Here is a 12,814-nt window from a genome sequence, read left to right on the forward strand (position 1 = left end):
TGCAAAGTCTAAATGCTTCGGTGTACCAGTTTCATCCTTTCAAACAACAGATCAGAGAAAGTCCCCAGATTAATCCCTTAGCAATCCCTTCTTCTGTTCTTCTTACTCTGGGTGGAAATTACCCAGAGGTAGTTTGCACTTCTGCCTTGTCCCTGGTCATGTTGGAAAATGGCTAAGAGTCATGTGTACATGTGATTCCAACAGCAGAAACTGAGCTGAATTTTCTTAGTTTAGAACTTGGCTTTCCTTAAGAACATATGAAGAGCCCCACTGGATCAGGCCAAAGGCCCATCTAGTCCAGCTAGTGTCTCACAGTTGCCCACCAGGTGCCTCAGGGATTACACAAGTTAACAAAATAACTGCATCCTGTTGCACCTGGCATTCAGGAGGTTGCACATGCCCACCATGGCTTGTAACCTGCAGTGGATGTTTCTTTTACAAATCTGTCAAATCCCCTTTTAAAGGCATCTAAGCCAGACACCATCACCACCTCCTGTGGCAAGGAGTTCCACAGACTAATTACACATTTGTTAAATATAAATATTTACTTTTGTCTGTTCTGACTCTTCCAACGCTCAGTTTTAGTGACTGTCCCCTGGTTCCAGTGTTGTGTGAGAGGGAAAAGACCAGTTGAACCCCTGCATTCCTTCATTCTATCCACCCTCTGCATTCCTTGTCACAGAGTGGGCGCAATCCTAACCCGCGCTGGAGCAGGCAAGCCAGGAGACTTGCGCTGCATCCAATGTGGGATTGCAGCGAGCAGCAGCTCAGCCACAGGCAAGAGGAAGCTCTTCCCCTTACCTGTGGGTAAGGGCTGTGTGCCCCTATGGATCTCCTTGGACCTGTGCCACCTCCAGAGGTGGCGCAAGTCCGAGGAGAGCAGAGCGGCTTCAAGCCGCTCCGCTCGCCCTGGGAACGGGGGTTGCGATCTGGCATAACCGTCGGGTCCCAGCCCCGCCTCAGCTCCCCGCATACCTACCCCTGGGTCCACCCTCCCCGCCCAGTAATGCCCCCTCCCACCCCTCCCCCCACCTACCTTTGCCACTTATGTCGGCGTGCTCACACCGACATATGTGGCAGCGTGAGAGCCGTGGCGGAGCTTCTGCCTCCGCCCATGTGTCGGCGCATCTGAATGCGCCGACGCAGCTCCCACCTAAGGAGGCAGAAACGTGCTTCACGGCACGTTTGCAACCCTCCAGGGCCACCTATACTGGCATAAATGCCGGTTAGGATTGCGCCCAGTGTTTCTTCTTCAGTAAGAGTGATTCTAGACCAGGAGTGTCAAACTCATTTCATGCGGAGGGCCACATATCATGCATGATGCCTGCTGAGGGCTGGAAGTGATGTCATTAAACAGGCCATAACCAAAAATAAACATTTTTTTCTCACTTAAGAACTGATTAGCTGCAAATGACAGAAGAGAAAATATACAAATCTTGATCATATTTCAAGATATGGGAGAGCCCAATTTTCATGTGAACTGCCCTTTCAGCAGTAACACCTCAGCACTGCTCAGCAGCTGAAAGCATGAGGGCCACATAAAAAGCTTTCGCGGGCCGCATCCGGCCCCCCAGGCCTTATGTTTGACACCCCTGTTCTAGACCATGGCTCTTATTGTAAAATCAGTGCCTGTATATAAACTCTTCAGTTGAATAGTCCTCATGTCCAGCATTAAATTCTCATAATTAATATATTCCTTGAACTACTAGGATGTTTTTAAAAAGTTCTAAAGTATTTTCACAATGTGCAAATAAGAGGGGGAAAAGCATACTTCTTACAATTAATAATAATGAAAAGTAGGCCTTATTCACCTCATCTCTGGAGCAGAGTCTTCGTTTTCCTGACCCAGAATTGCTTTCTGTTCCAGTTCAGATCAGAGGGAAAGTTGATGGTATGCAGTAGATCAGTGTTCTTGACTATTTATTTCCTCTTTTTTCCCCAATGCCTTCAGGTCATCATCTGGTTCCGCGGCCGCCTCCAGGTGCCAATGAGGAAATCCCTGATGATTTCAACTGGGATTTGATCACCTAGCAAGTGACAGACTTGATAGCGCTTCCCTCGTGTAGGGTTTGGGAAGGGGAGCCTGGAGCCCGGGTCACCAGACCAGCGCCTTCAGCCTCTTTGCCTTGCCTGTATATAGATATATATTCTCTACTTCCGCCAGAGAAGCTGCCGCAAGATGCTGCCCGAAGATAATCCCTTCTTGCGTGCCCTGTTTTACCTTCTTTTCTTCCTCTTTATTATTATATCATCATCATCATCATCATCATCATCAATAATTGTGCACAGCCCTTCCACTCCATCTACCAGCCTCGGATTTTACTTATTTACTGGCACCCTGTGTGGGATGAAGGGTAGGAAGACTTTTTCGGTGCTGGGAGAAGACCTCCGAAGAAGGAATTCTCAAGGGCATCGTTCTCTTCCTCTGCCACTTGCGTTTCACAATCCCCGTTTCCCATCAAGGTGGCCAGGGACTGTGTGTTAATGGCTGCAAGAGTGAGAGAGCCCCGTAGATCTTGAGAGTCTGTAATAATTATGTTTTTTCTTAAATGTTGTAAAGGGGGGAGGGGAGGGAGGGGGGAGGGGTTCAGCTGGTGTTGAGGGAGTGGTCTGAGGTCTGCAAACCTTCTCACACCAGCAGGGCAGAGAGAGAGAGAGAGAAGTGCAAGGACTGGTATGGGAAATAGCTGGAATTTGGGCTGGTCAGAGAGAGAGCGACCTTGAGTGGAAAGTGAGGGCCTCTCTCTCTCTCCCTGAAACATTACGGTTAGGAATCTGCTGCGATGAGGAACGGCGTGTCTGGGAAAGACATGGGGGGCCTTTAACCTTTTTTTCTACACTGCCTTTTTCAATCACTGCCATTTTGCACTTGCCCCCCTCAGCCGGCCAAGCAAGCTTAGCAGATGTGGTTGTGTCCACATCATGTGGGTCAGATACCACCATTGAACCAGACTCCTCAGGGCTTGTTGCATCACAGTGTTTTTTTTTTCCCTCCTCCTTTTGCCTTCTCTCATAATGCAGCAAGGCTCTTATTTGAATATGCAGGTAAAACATGCAAATCAAAAAGTGCCCCTCCCCTTCCTCCTGCAAGGTCCTTTTTCTTTTTGGTTCTGAATTTTTACTTCCCCTCCTCCCCTCGTTCCTCTGGAAAGTGTTGTGGGTTTGTGATGTGAGGGTGGAAGCTGAGGAAAGTCTTGTTTGCCTTCTATAAATAAGTGGTTGATGCTTCCTGTTTTGTGATTGAACTTAAGTGGAAAAAAAGAGGAATGTAGCACTCAGCAGAATTGGTTGGGTGGGGGGCTCAAAGCTGCCTCCTTGCAAAAGAGTGGCATCCTCGCTGCAGACAATCGATAGAGGAGATCCTGGGAAAAGTGCAGAGCTGGCAGGAATTGTTGGAGGGGCCTTTTTAATTCAGGTGGGGGTGAGAAGAGCAGAAATTCAATGGTGTGGCTGCCCCTTTGAAGGCAAAGAAGGGCAGCCATGCCAGCAGGTTTGAATTCGGAACCGGGTCTGACTGAGTGGCTCTCCTCACTGCTTTGTTTGCAGTGTCTTGCGTGACTCACTCTCTTGCAGGACTGTGTGTTAGTCTGCCTCCTTCCAACTGCAAGCATGCTTTGCATGAAGGGAAAACCAAGTTGGAAGCACAGGCATCATGGGAATATGCTGTGCAGAGGGTGGAAGGTTCTTCAGCACTGCTTTTTAACTTGGCTGTTTCATTGGATTTTGGAGACAGAGAGCCTTTTGGCTGGGAGGGAAAGGTCATTTTCGCATGTTCCGGAAGGACAGGAGAATCCCTGAGCTGAATTTTGGTGGAGTTTTGATGGTTGTCTGCTCTGTCCCAGGATGAGAATGACATGACCAGGAAGATCTCGTTGGTGAGAGTCCATGGAACGTAACGTCGAGATGACTTTCCCTCCAGGCACCAAGTAGTGCTTTTCCAAAGTTATTTTGGAGGAAAATATCCGGAGAAGGGTCACTTGGCCTTTCAGAGAACCTTGTGGGAATGGAGGGGGGAGACGAGATCACTCCTTTATATATTCAAAGGCTCCTCATTCACATAGTCAGTTCTGCCTTCTTTGCATATGTAAATATACGCCAGTCAGTGTGCAAATTAGCCTCATCCTCCCTTTGCCTCTGAATTAACTGCATCGTTCTTGAGTGGGATAGTATTGGATTGCACACATGGAGTCCTAGACTCAGCACTGGAATTCTGCACTGTGAGCAGCTGACGCAACCTGCCCAGGAAACCAGGGGTCAGCACAGAGGGCTGGCCGGCCAGCCTGCCTGCCTGCCACGGAGAAGAAACCCTCCCCTGCCCACCCACCGCAGTGCAACACACAATGCTTTACGTCAAGGAGATGAGAGGGTGTGGCCTCACAAATTTATTTTTGTGCATGCTTTCTTAATTAAAGTGAATGTTTATGGTTTAACCCTCTTGGTGCCCCTGCTTTGATTTATTCCTGCCTGCTTGTGTGGTGAGTTGAATGACTGGGTTTAGATTCTTGGGAAACGGATTTTGTTCTTGTTGAAACGAAGCCTGCAATTTGAAGTTCAGCTTGAATCCCAATCATTCCTTGACTTCTCAAACAGAAAGACAGCTGCCAATGGAGCATTGTACCAGCGCACCTTTTTGGTCACTGCCCTAGTGCTTAGTGCTTGCTGCTCTCAGCTTCCTGCGCACAGCCTTTCAGCTAAGGTGGAATGCAGAGCCTGTGTGCTGTGTTGGAGGCTAGGCTAGCGTGGCCTGCCCAACTCCTTACACCTGCTGACTAGCAAAGCCAGAAGAAATCATATAAAATATAAGGAATTGTGGAATAACTGCCAGCTCAGAACCCGTTTGGCATGTGTGCGGAATGACAGTCATGCTGGAAAGCAGTAGTCCTTCCTCTTGCCCATGAGAGGACCAAAGTACTTCAGTTTCAGCTTCAGCATCTGTCCTTCCAATGAACAGTCAGGGTTGATTTCCTGTAGGATTGACTGATTTGATCTCCTTGCAGGCCAGGGAACTCTCAAAAGTCTTTTCCAACACCATAATTTGAAAGCCACTGCTAGTAACCCCTAATAAACCTGTGCTTCATGGATTCCATTCCTTTTGTTAGTGGGTAGCCATCATCACCGCATGTGACCGCACTGTGTGAAAGATTATGTTTGTATGTCCTGAATCTACTGCCAGTGTTTCACTGGATGGGTCCAAGTTCTGAAGAAGATAAAAGATTTACTGTCCTTGTTAGCCGCACCGTATGCCATTTTATAAACAGTTGCTCTGTTTACAGCTCTGTAAGGACACAATCTGAATGGTCTTTAATCAGAAGCAGTGTTTTGTTTCTTTATAGCTTGGTGTGAACCCAGCCTTGACTATGCCCAGCATACTGCCAGCATAATGTGGAGATGGGCTCTTGGATGTATCTACATCACTGGGGCTTTTAGCATTGGAGGTGTATATTATCCCTTTCATTGAATGTTCATATTTGTATCGTGCCCTTCCAAGGTGCTCAGGTGGCATATGTAGAGGTATTTCACTGGAGTTGCACAACCACCAAACAAGGTTCAGAGAATGAAAGGTCAAACCCCACCACCCGAGGAATGTCTCGGCTGAATGAAGACTTGCACCCATGTCTCTATCTGTTAACATGCTAAGTTTCAGTGGCAAAGGTTCCATGGGTTGAGGTCCTGTAGGAGGAGATCTACCTGATGCAATGGACACTGGTGGGAGTTCTAGCACCAGCCCAGCTCGAACCAGGATCTCATCACAGGACAGCTCTGCTTGAGCACCTTTTTGTCCATAAACGATGGCTGCTTCCTAAGTTATTCTTGTTCAGTGGGTTTGAGGAAGGAGGGACATGCAAAACACAGAACTTGGTTTCTTGCCTAGCGTTGCTGTTTTCTGTGGCGTGCAGTGTACTGAATGTCTGACTTGCAAAAGGAAAGTCCTCTTTGGAGCCCCATTGAGGAAGTCTAGAGGCAGCAGCTGCCTAGAGCATGACGCATACATGAAAGGCAGTCACTTTGCTGCAAACTCTAGCTTAAGGGTAAGCATGCCTAGTAGGCTCAGTTTCCCCATTTGGTTCCCTCTTATTTTATGTCACTTTGTCAAACAGGGAGCCTTTTGCTTTAGTCAGCAATATACTTTAGCAAGCCCTCTCCTGACCTCAGCATTTTGGTGGGGGGTGCGTGTGGCTTGCATATGCAACAAAATAAGGTGGTGTCATCCTAAGGAGGTTGAGTGGGGAGTGCTCTTTTTGATTGCTTGGGTATGTTTAAAAAAAAAAAAGGCAAGGTGAAAACTAGGAGAGAGTGGGCTAGAACCTGCCCCGGACATGCTTCATTTTGCTATTTTTAATTGCTTGCTTGTTTTTACAATAGGGAGCGTGTACATTATATGCATGCAATGAGCATACACACCCTACCATTATGGAGTTTGTTCTACCACCTTTCCGAGCGTGTGTGTACTAGATGTAGGGCTTCTTTACCCTTTTGAGGGTGAGCACCAGTAGAGGTTCTGCCAGAGTTCTCGCCACGTCTGCCTCAGCTGTGGACTGAGGGGGGATTAGGATTAGGTCTAAGTGCCAGATCCTGACACCGCTCTTCTTCCAGGCCTGGTTCACCTACCAGCCCTCCCCCCCTGCCCTGGAATGCCCCTGTTCCACCCTCCCCAAACCCCTGCGTTCGCCTTATGATTTGGTCAGTGTGGGCTTACCTGCCACCAGTGCAGGGGAAGCTGAATTCAGCCTCCGGACTCCCACAGTGGCCCACGAGGTGCCTCAGGGAGCACAATAAGACAGCAAGGTACCTGCATGCTGTCGCCACTCCCTTACACCTGGCTCACTGAGTTTTAGTCAATTGGAAGTGAACACAACCCTATAAAACATCTTGCTTGTCTTGGGCCTGCAGTGGAATGGAATCCCTACACACACACACAGGAGATTCTTTTGAACTGCGGTGAGCGATGCAATCCGTGCCTTCTCTACTTGGAGAAACGGTTTTTCCAGTGACACATCCTAAAAGGAGTAGGAGAGATTTGTAGATAAGGCCAGGGCCTTTGAGAGGAATTTTATCAAGGGGTACAAAGTTTCTTTTGGGCCCCTTCCCTTCTCCATTGGATCATAACTTCATACAATCACTTGATCATAATTTTGATTAGTTTGTACACTAGATCATAATTTTTAAGAATTACAAGACACAAAATGATGTATGTAAATACAAAATGGAAATGGTAGTCATCATGCAGTATATGCAAACATTTTCTGAGATCCTAGGACATTTCTGGCTCCACTCCTTAGGCTCCCAAGCCCCCTTTTTGACCCTGGGCTTGGGTAACTTACCCCCTGTATCCTGTCTCGTGTGCCCTGGGTAAGTCCTCACACTGGTCATCTTGCCACTGCTCACAGGCTTGCCCACCTACAAGCGGTCGTCCGTCAATAAGGCCTCAACAGTATGAAGAATTTGTGAACTGCAGTAGGAAGCTCTTTGTGTTTCCTTGGCCCAGCTGTTCCTTCTTGCTGCCTTTCTACCATTCATCCCAAAGAGGGTAAATTCTTTTCTGTTTTGTTAAATTCCTGTGGCTTCTTACAAGAAAAGAGGCAGCCCTGTGGAGTTTGATATAATGGAAATTGCATTTAAAAAGGGGAAGGCTGTGAAACTGAACAGGAAGCCTAAAGGAAACTCAAAGTAAAGAGGCGTTTAGCAATTTTAATCTGATTAATTAAATAATCCCTTTGCCCAAGCCCTCCTAAGTGGTTGGTCCTCAATCAGTGTTTCTCAGCCAGTGGTACTCGAGATGGTGTCTGGTGGTACGAACAGGACCCACCTCCAGACCCCTGCCACCAGGCAGTGAGCATGCAATGCAATGCAACAGGCAGTGGTAGGAGACTTGGTTTGGCAGGCAGAGCTTCATTGAGCACTCTTGCGTGCTCAGAAAAGTTCTCCTGTCCATTCTGAGCCTCTTACTGTTTGCTGCATTACATCTGGCCTTCCAATCTGGAAGTAACTGGTGATGACATCACCGACAGTTATTTTCTCTGGTACTTCCAACAGGTGAACGATGCAAAGTGGTACAGCAAGGGGCATGTTGAGAAATGCTGGCCTAAATCTTTTTGCCTTTGGTCATTAGCTGAGAAAACTGTCATCCCAAAATATTATTGTCACGTATTATTTCTTTTTTTATGAATATTTAAAAAAATTTCAAAAAAAGATAGTGGAAAAAAATACCACTTTTCGACAAGTTCACAAAATGCTATACACGGGGAAAGAAGAATATGGGTGCCCATGTGCTGAATAGAGGGAAGGGGAGGAAACTAAGAGAGCGACTAAGATGATTACGGGGCTGGGGCACCTTCCTTACGAGGAAAGGCTATGGCGTTTGGGCCTCTTCAGCCTAGAAAAGAGGCGCCTGAGGGGGAACATGATCGAGACATACAAAATTATGCAGGGGATGGACAGAGTGGATAGGGAGATGCTCTTTACACTCTCACATAACACCAGAACCAGGGGACATCCACTAAAATTGAGTGTTGGGCGGGTTAGGACAGACAAGAGAAAATATTTCTTTACTCAGCGTGTGGTTGGTCTGTGGAACTCCTTGCCACAGGATGTGGTGACGGCATCTGCCCTGGACACCTTTAAAAGGAGATTGGTGAAGTTTCTGGAGAAAAAATCCATTACGGGGTACAAGCCATGATGTGTATGCGCAACCTCCTGATTTTAGAAATGGGCTATGTCAGAATGCCAGATGCAAAGGAGGGCACCAGGATGAGGTCTCTTGTTATCTGGTGTGCTCCCTGGGGCATTTGGTGGGCTGTTGTGAGATACAGGAAGCTGGACTAGGTGGGCCTATGGCCTGATCCAGTGGGGCTGTTCTTATGTTCTTATGAGGCCAAAAACAGCCACAGTAATTCCAGATTACTGATTTCAGTGAGTTCTGGCTTTGTTTTATTCTGCATGAAATGTATTTAACCTGAGTCAAAGTATCTGAACTGATTACTGAACCACTCTTTAAAATTCAAAAAATAATGAACCGGAGAGTTGAAAATACCGATGAATCTGGACTGACACAGAATCCACATTTTTAATGGTTTCATTTTCTGCTCCTGATCTGTTGGCAGGCAGGTCTACTCAGAAATAAGGTCTCTGGTGTTCAGTGGGACCTACTCCCATGAAAGTGGGCATAAAATTCTAGCCCAAGTGTAATTCCAGGCTTTTGCTTTTAAAAGGTGATGAAAGAGGTTTGATTTGCTCTCTTTCATGTTGACATGAGTTCATTGTAATCCAAATTCATCTGCCCTCTGAAATCAAGTGCTTCAGGAGAAAGGAAAAATTCTGTTGCCTGGCTGATCTCTTTTAGAGGTGGGACGAGTCAATATCTTTGTCTCCCATCGTCTTGCTTCTCTCTTGTGAATAGGCCGTAGAGCAGGTGGCTTCCTCACTGAAGGCCCCTTCCAAAATCCCCTGCATTGTCTGGCGTGCCTTTTCTCGGAAATTTCGCCCCATAAACACATAGAGAAGTGGGTTGATGCAGCTATTGGCATAAGCCAGTCCAATTGAGACATGATCCCACAAAGTCAGGGTTTCGGAAGAGTCCATTTCTAGTGTAGGCAAGAGATACAGCACGCCAATCACATGGTAAGGAGCCCAGGACAGAAAGAAAATGGCTATCACCAGTAGAATTAGCCGCAAAGCCTTTCTCCGTGGCTTGCTGAATTGGTTCTTGAGCATTCTGTGGGCAATAAGGGCATAACAAGCTGCCATGATCCCAAAGGGGAGGAGGAAACCAAAAACACTTCTAGTGATGGTAACAGTGACAAGGACACTTGGTGGTTGGTTGTCCATTAGGTCGCCATAAAAGTCCATATTCACTGAGTCATTGTTAGGAATCTGGTATTTGTCCAAAGTTCCAACTGAGGTGAAGTCCTTGTCATTTCCATTGGGCATTGAGGTAGGATGTTCAATAGAAAATATATCTGTGTTATAGTTGGAAAACGGATCATCAAACCAATTGCCATCCACATAGCTATTGCTATACCAGTTGTTGACACATCTGGTGTTATTGAATTTATCTATCACGGTCTGGCGGTAAATGAAGGCAGGACAGCTCATAATGAAGGCCAGAAGCCAGACGATGCTACAGACCACAGACGAGAGCCTGAGTGTGCGGTGATTCTGACACCAGACAGGCTTCAACACCACAAGACACCTGTCAATGCTGATGGTGGTGAGCAGGAACACGCTGGCAAACATGTTGAAGATGATGACAGATGGGATAATCTTGCAGAGGAGCCAACCAAAGGGCCAGAAATCTGGGCTGACCAGGGCAACAATGGAGAAAGGCAGCGAGAGGCAGCACGTCAAGTCTGCCACAGCAAGATGCAGATACCAGGTTGTGGTCACTGTTCGCTTCATTTTCAGGCCGATTATCCAGATGACCAAGCCATTTCCAGGGAGTCCCAGGAGGAAGGTGATGGAGAAGATAGCCAGAGAGCCAGCAGACCGGTGGGCATTTTGTAGCATGGAAGGTTCATGATATTCATACATGCTGTCATTAGCTAGGAATTGAGCCATAGTCTTTTTTTTTTTCCAATCTGTGTAAGAAAAAAAGAAAAGTCTATAGCCTAAGAGTTCTTAAAATGTTGTTCTAAAGATCAGAGGTGGCAACCTTAGCTTGGAGAGTGGATTCTGGGTACCTTTCAGGGCGGCAGAGACATGGATCTGAGCCATGGGATGCAATCCAGTGAGATGCTGCACACTGAAATGAATGGGAGCTGCCCAAACAGATTACAACAGTGCTCTTGCTTGGCTCCCAGCCAGTTTCATTTCTGTGTTAACCATGGGCCACAACAAATGCAAACTTCATTTCAATAAGGATCATACAGAGGAGTGGATTATGCTTGGGGCAAATCCTCTAAGCACAGTTTCTGTGTTTAGCATAAGCAAGAGGAAACTTTTTCCTGGATTGCACCACTTGAGGGCACAGGAAGTGGCGTAGCGAGAGGGGGTGCAAAGCACTAAGTTTTGCAGGGAACCTCAGCGTGGTGTGCAAGCAGCCCCTGACCTTCCCCTCTGGAGTCATTCCAAGTGGTGGGAGCAAAAAAGAAGTGAATGCAGGGAGCAAATCTACTGCCAGCCCGTTGGATCTACTTGGACCTGTGCCAGCAATATCATGTGGACCCGTGAAGGCGGATCGGGAAGGGGGTGAGTGTTCAGCAGGCGCTGCTGCTGCTGCAGAACCTGCCCCTTTCCCAAGACTGATCCACCCTCCTCCCCACCCCATCACCTCCCCATTCCACCCCTTCCCTGCCTCCTTCCCACCCCCTGAACAGTCTGACCTGCAGTGGTGGGTGTCCTCGGTCTGTGGCTGCACTGGCCCAGCTGCTTCCAGAGGAGCCAAGTCACGCCCTCCACTAGCATATTGCATTTGAAACAGCCAGAAAATGTGTTACCCCATCAGAACTCTCATTCTGGTGTTGTAACAAGCACTTAGGATTGGGTCATTAGAAGCTGCCCAAGTCCAACCATCGTTCCGCCTATCAAGCATACATCTTTCATGGATCTACAGCTCCCTCCCATTTGCAATGCCCCCCCCTCCCAGAACTGAGAATGCAGGGACCTCCAATCCTTAAGTATTTGTGACCGCAACACAAACCTAAAGTCACCAGGCAGGCTTTTAAATACCTAATACGACTATGAGTAAAGACCAAACCTCCTTTTTGTGTTGCTGTTTGTCTGATGAAGACCAAACAAGCTGGCACTACTGTCGTCCAAGTACACACGTGTCACTTAATGACCTTTTGCTTAATGACGGACCAAATATAGGAAGGTGGTCAAAGCACAACAAAGAGGTTCTTAATGAGGCAGTCAGGACTCCCGTAGCCTGCAGCACAGTGTCTCTTTACACAACAAAGAACTGTGCAGACTGAGTGTCACAACAAAGGCACTAGATTGGGCTGAATGTTCGCTTAACAACCTAATTGCATAACAAAGGGGATCAGAGAAGGTATCCCCTCATTAAGTGATGCACAACTGTAACGTAAATTGCTTACCTTTTAAAAGTGAGGTGGGGTGGTTTGCAAGGGAGAAAGATCCAAAGATGGTTGAATCAAGAGGTTAATGCACTTGTAGTCCCAGTATCCTCTGTTCATACAATGGCAGTGGGGGAGAGAAGCTTCACATTCTGCAGTTCTTGAGAAAGAAATTCTGCTGTCTCATTCAACCAAAACTCAAAGAGTGATAGTAGTTACTGATAAGGTCAGGGAGGAAGTTTCCCTGGCTCCTCCCTGCAATCACCCTGGGACCTGCCTGCGTACGCTGTGGATCACCAAGCCAGGCCCATCATCAGTAGAACTCCAGGAATATCTTTGTTGTTGGCCAAACTGCAAATCTGGACATTCTTAACTGCAGGATTCCTGGACACCTGGCAATGCTTGGCTGTTCGGCCAAATTTGGCTGGATTGGTCACAGGGTGTATTAGACTGCCATAGGGTGATCTGCCTTACACTTTGAAAAAAAATGCCATCGCTCGTCCCTAGTGAAACTTATGGCCATTCTTTTGTGTTGTGTGAGCTCATCTTTTCTTCCTTTCCTTGTATGGGATTAAAGAACACAAGAGGGCTACACTTCTTCCCAGGCCTGGCCAAGAAAATTTGATCCTGAAGTAAAACATCCAAGAGATCTCTCTCCCAAACAGAAGCTACACATGCACATGAAAACTTAAAACACACACCCCAGTTGACAGTCTGGTACCCTCTGATGGTGTCCCAAATTTGTGGACTGTGGAGCAAATTTGGATCGGGAAGGGGGTGAGTGTTCAGCAGGCGCTGCTGCT

The 12,814-nt window shown here is 47.2% G+C and overlaps 2 protein-coding genes across 3 annotated transcripts in view; one reads left to right on the forward strand and one right to left on the reverse strand.

The window, feature by feature from the left end:
- FOXJ2 (forkhead box J2) overlaps window positions 1–2,566 on the forward strand; it is a 49,030-nt gene extending 46,464 nt beyond the window's left edge. For both annotated transcript variants that reach the window (XM_066632585.1, XM_066632586.1), the window contains exon 11: window positions 1,952–2,566. In XM_066632585.1, the coding sequence (XP_066488682.1) occupies window positions 1,952–2,031 (80 nt within the window). In that variant the 3' untranslated portion in view covers window positions 2,032–2,566. The remainder of the gene's footprint in view (window positions 1–1,951) is intronic.
- A 6,193-nt stretch (window positions 2,567–8,759) lies between these two features.
- Window positions 8,760–12,140, reverse strand: C3AR1 (complement C3a receptor 1). Its single transcript, XM_066632576.1, has 2 exons — window positions 12,033–12,140; window positions 8,760–10,574 (listed from the first exon to the last, which is right to left on the reverse strand). Exon 2 carries the CDS (start codon window positions 10,552–10,554, stop codon window positions 9,337–9,339), a length of 1,218 nt encoding a protein of 405 aa, XP_066488673.1. The 5' UTR covers window positions 10,555–10,574; window positions 12,033–12,140; the 3' UTR covers window positions 8,760–9,336.
- Between the last annotated feature and the right edge of the window lie 674 nt (window positions 12,141–12,814).

Source organism: Tiliqua scincoides, chromosome 6 (genome assembly GCF_035046505.1).
Source record: "Tiliqua scincoides isolate rTilSci1 chromosome 6, rTilSci1.hap2, whole genome shotgun sequence".
Lineage (NCBI taxonomy): Eukaryota > Metazoa > Chordata > Lepidosauria > Squamata > Scincidae > Tiliqua > Tiliqua scincoides.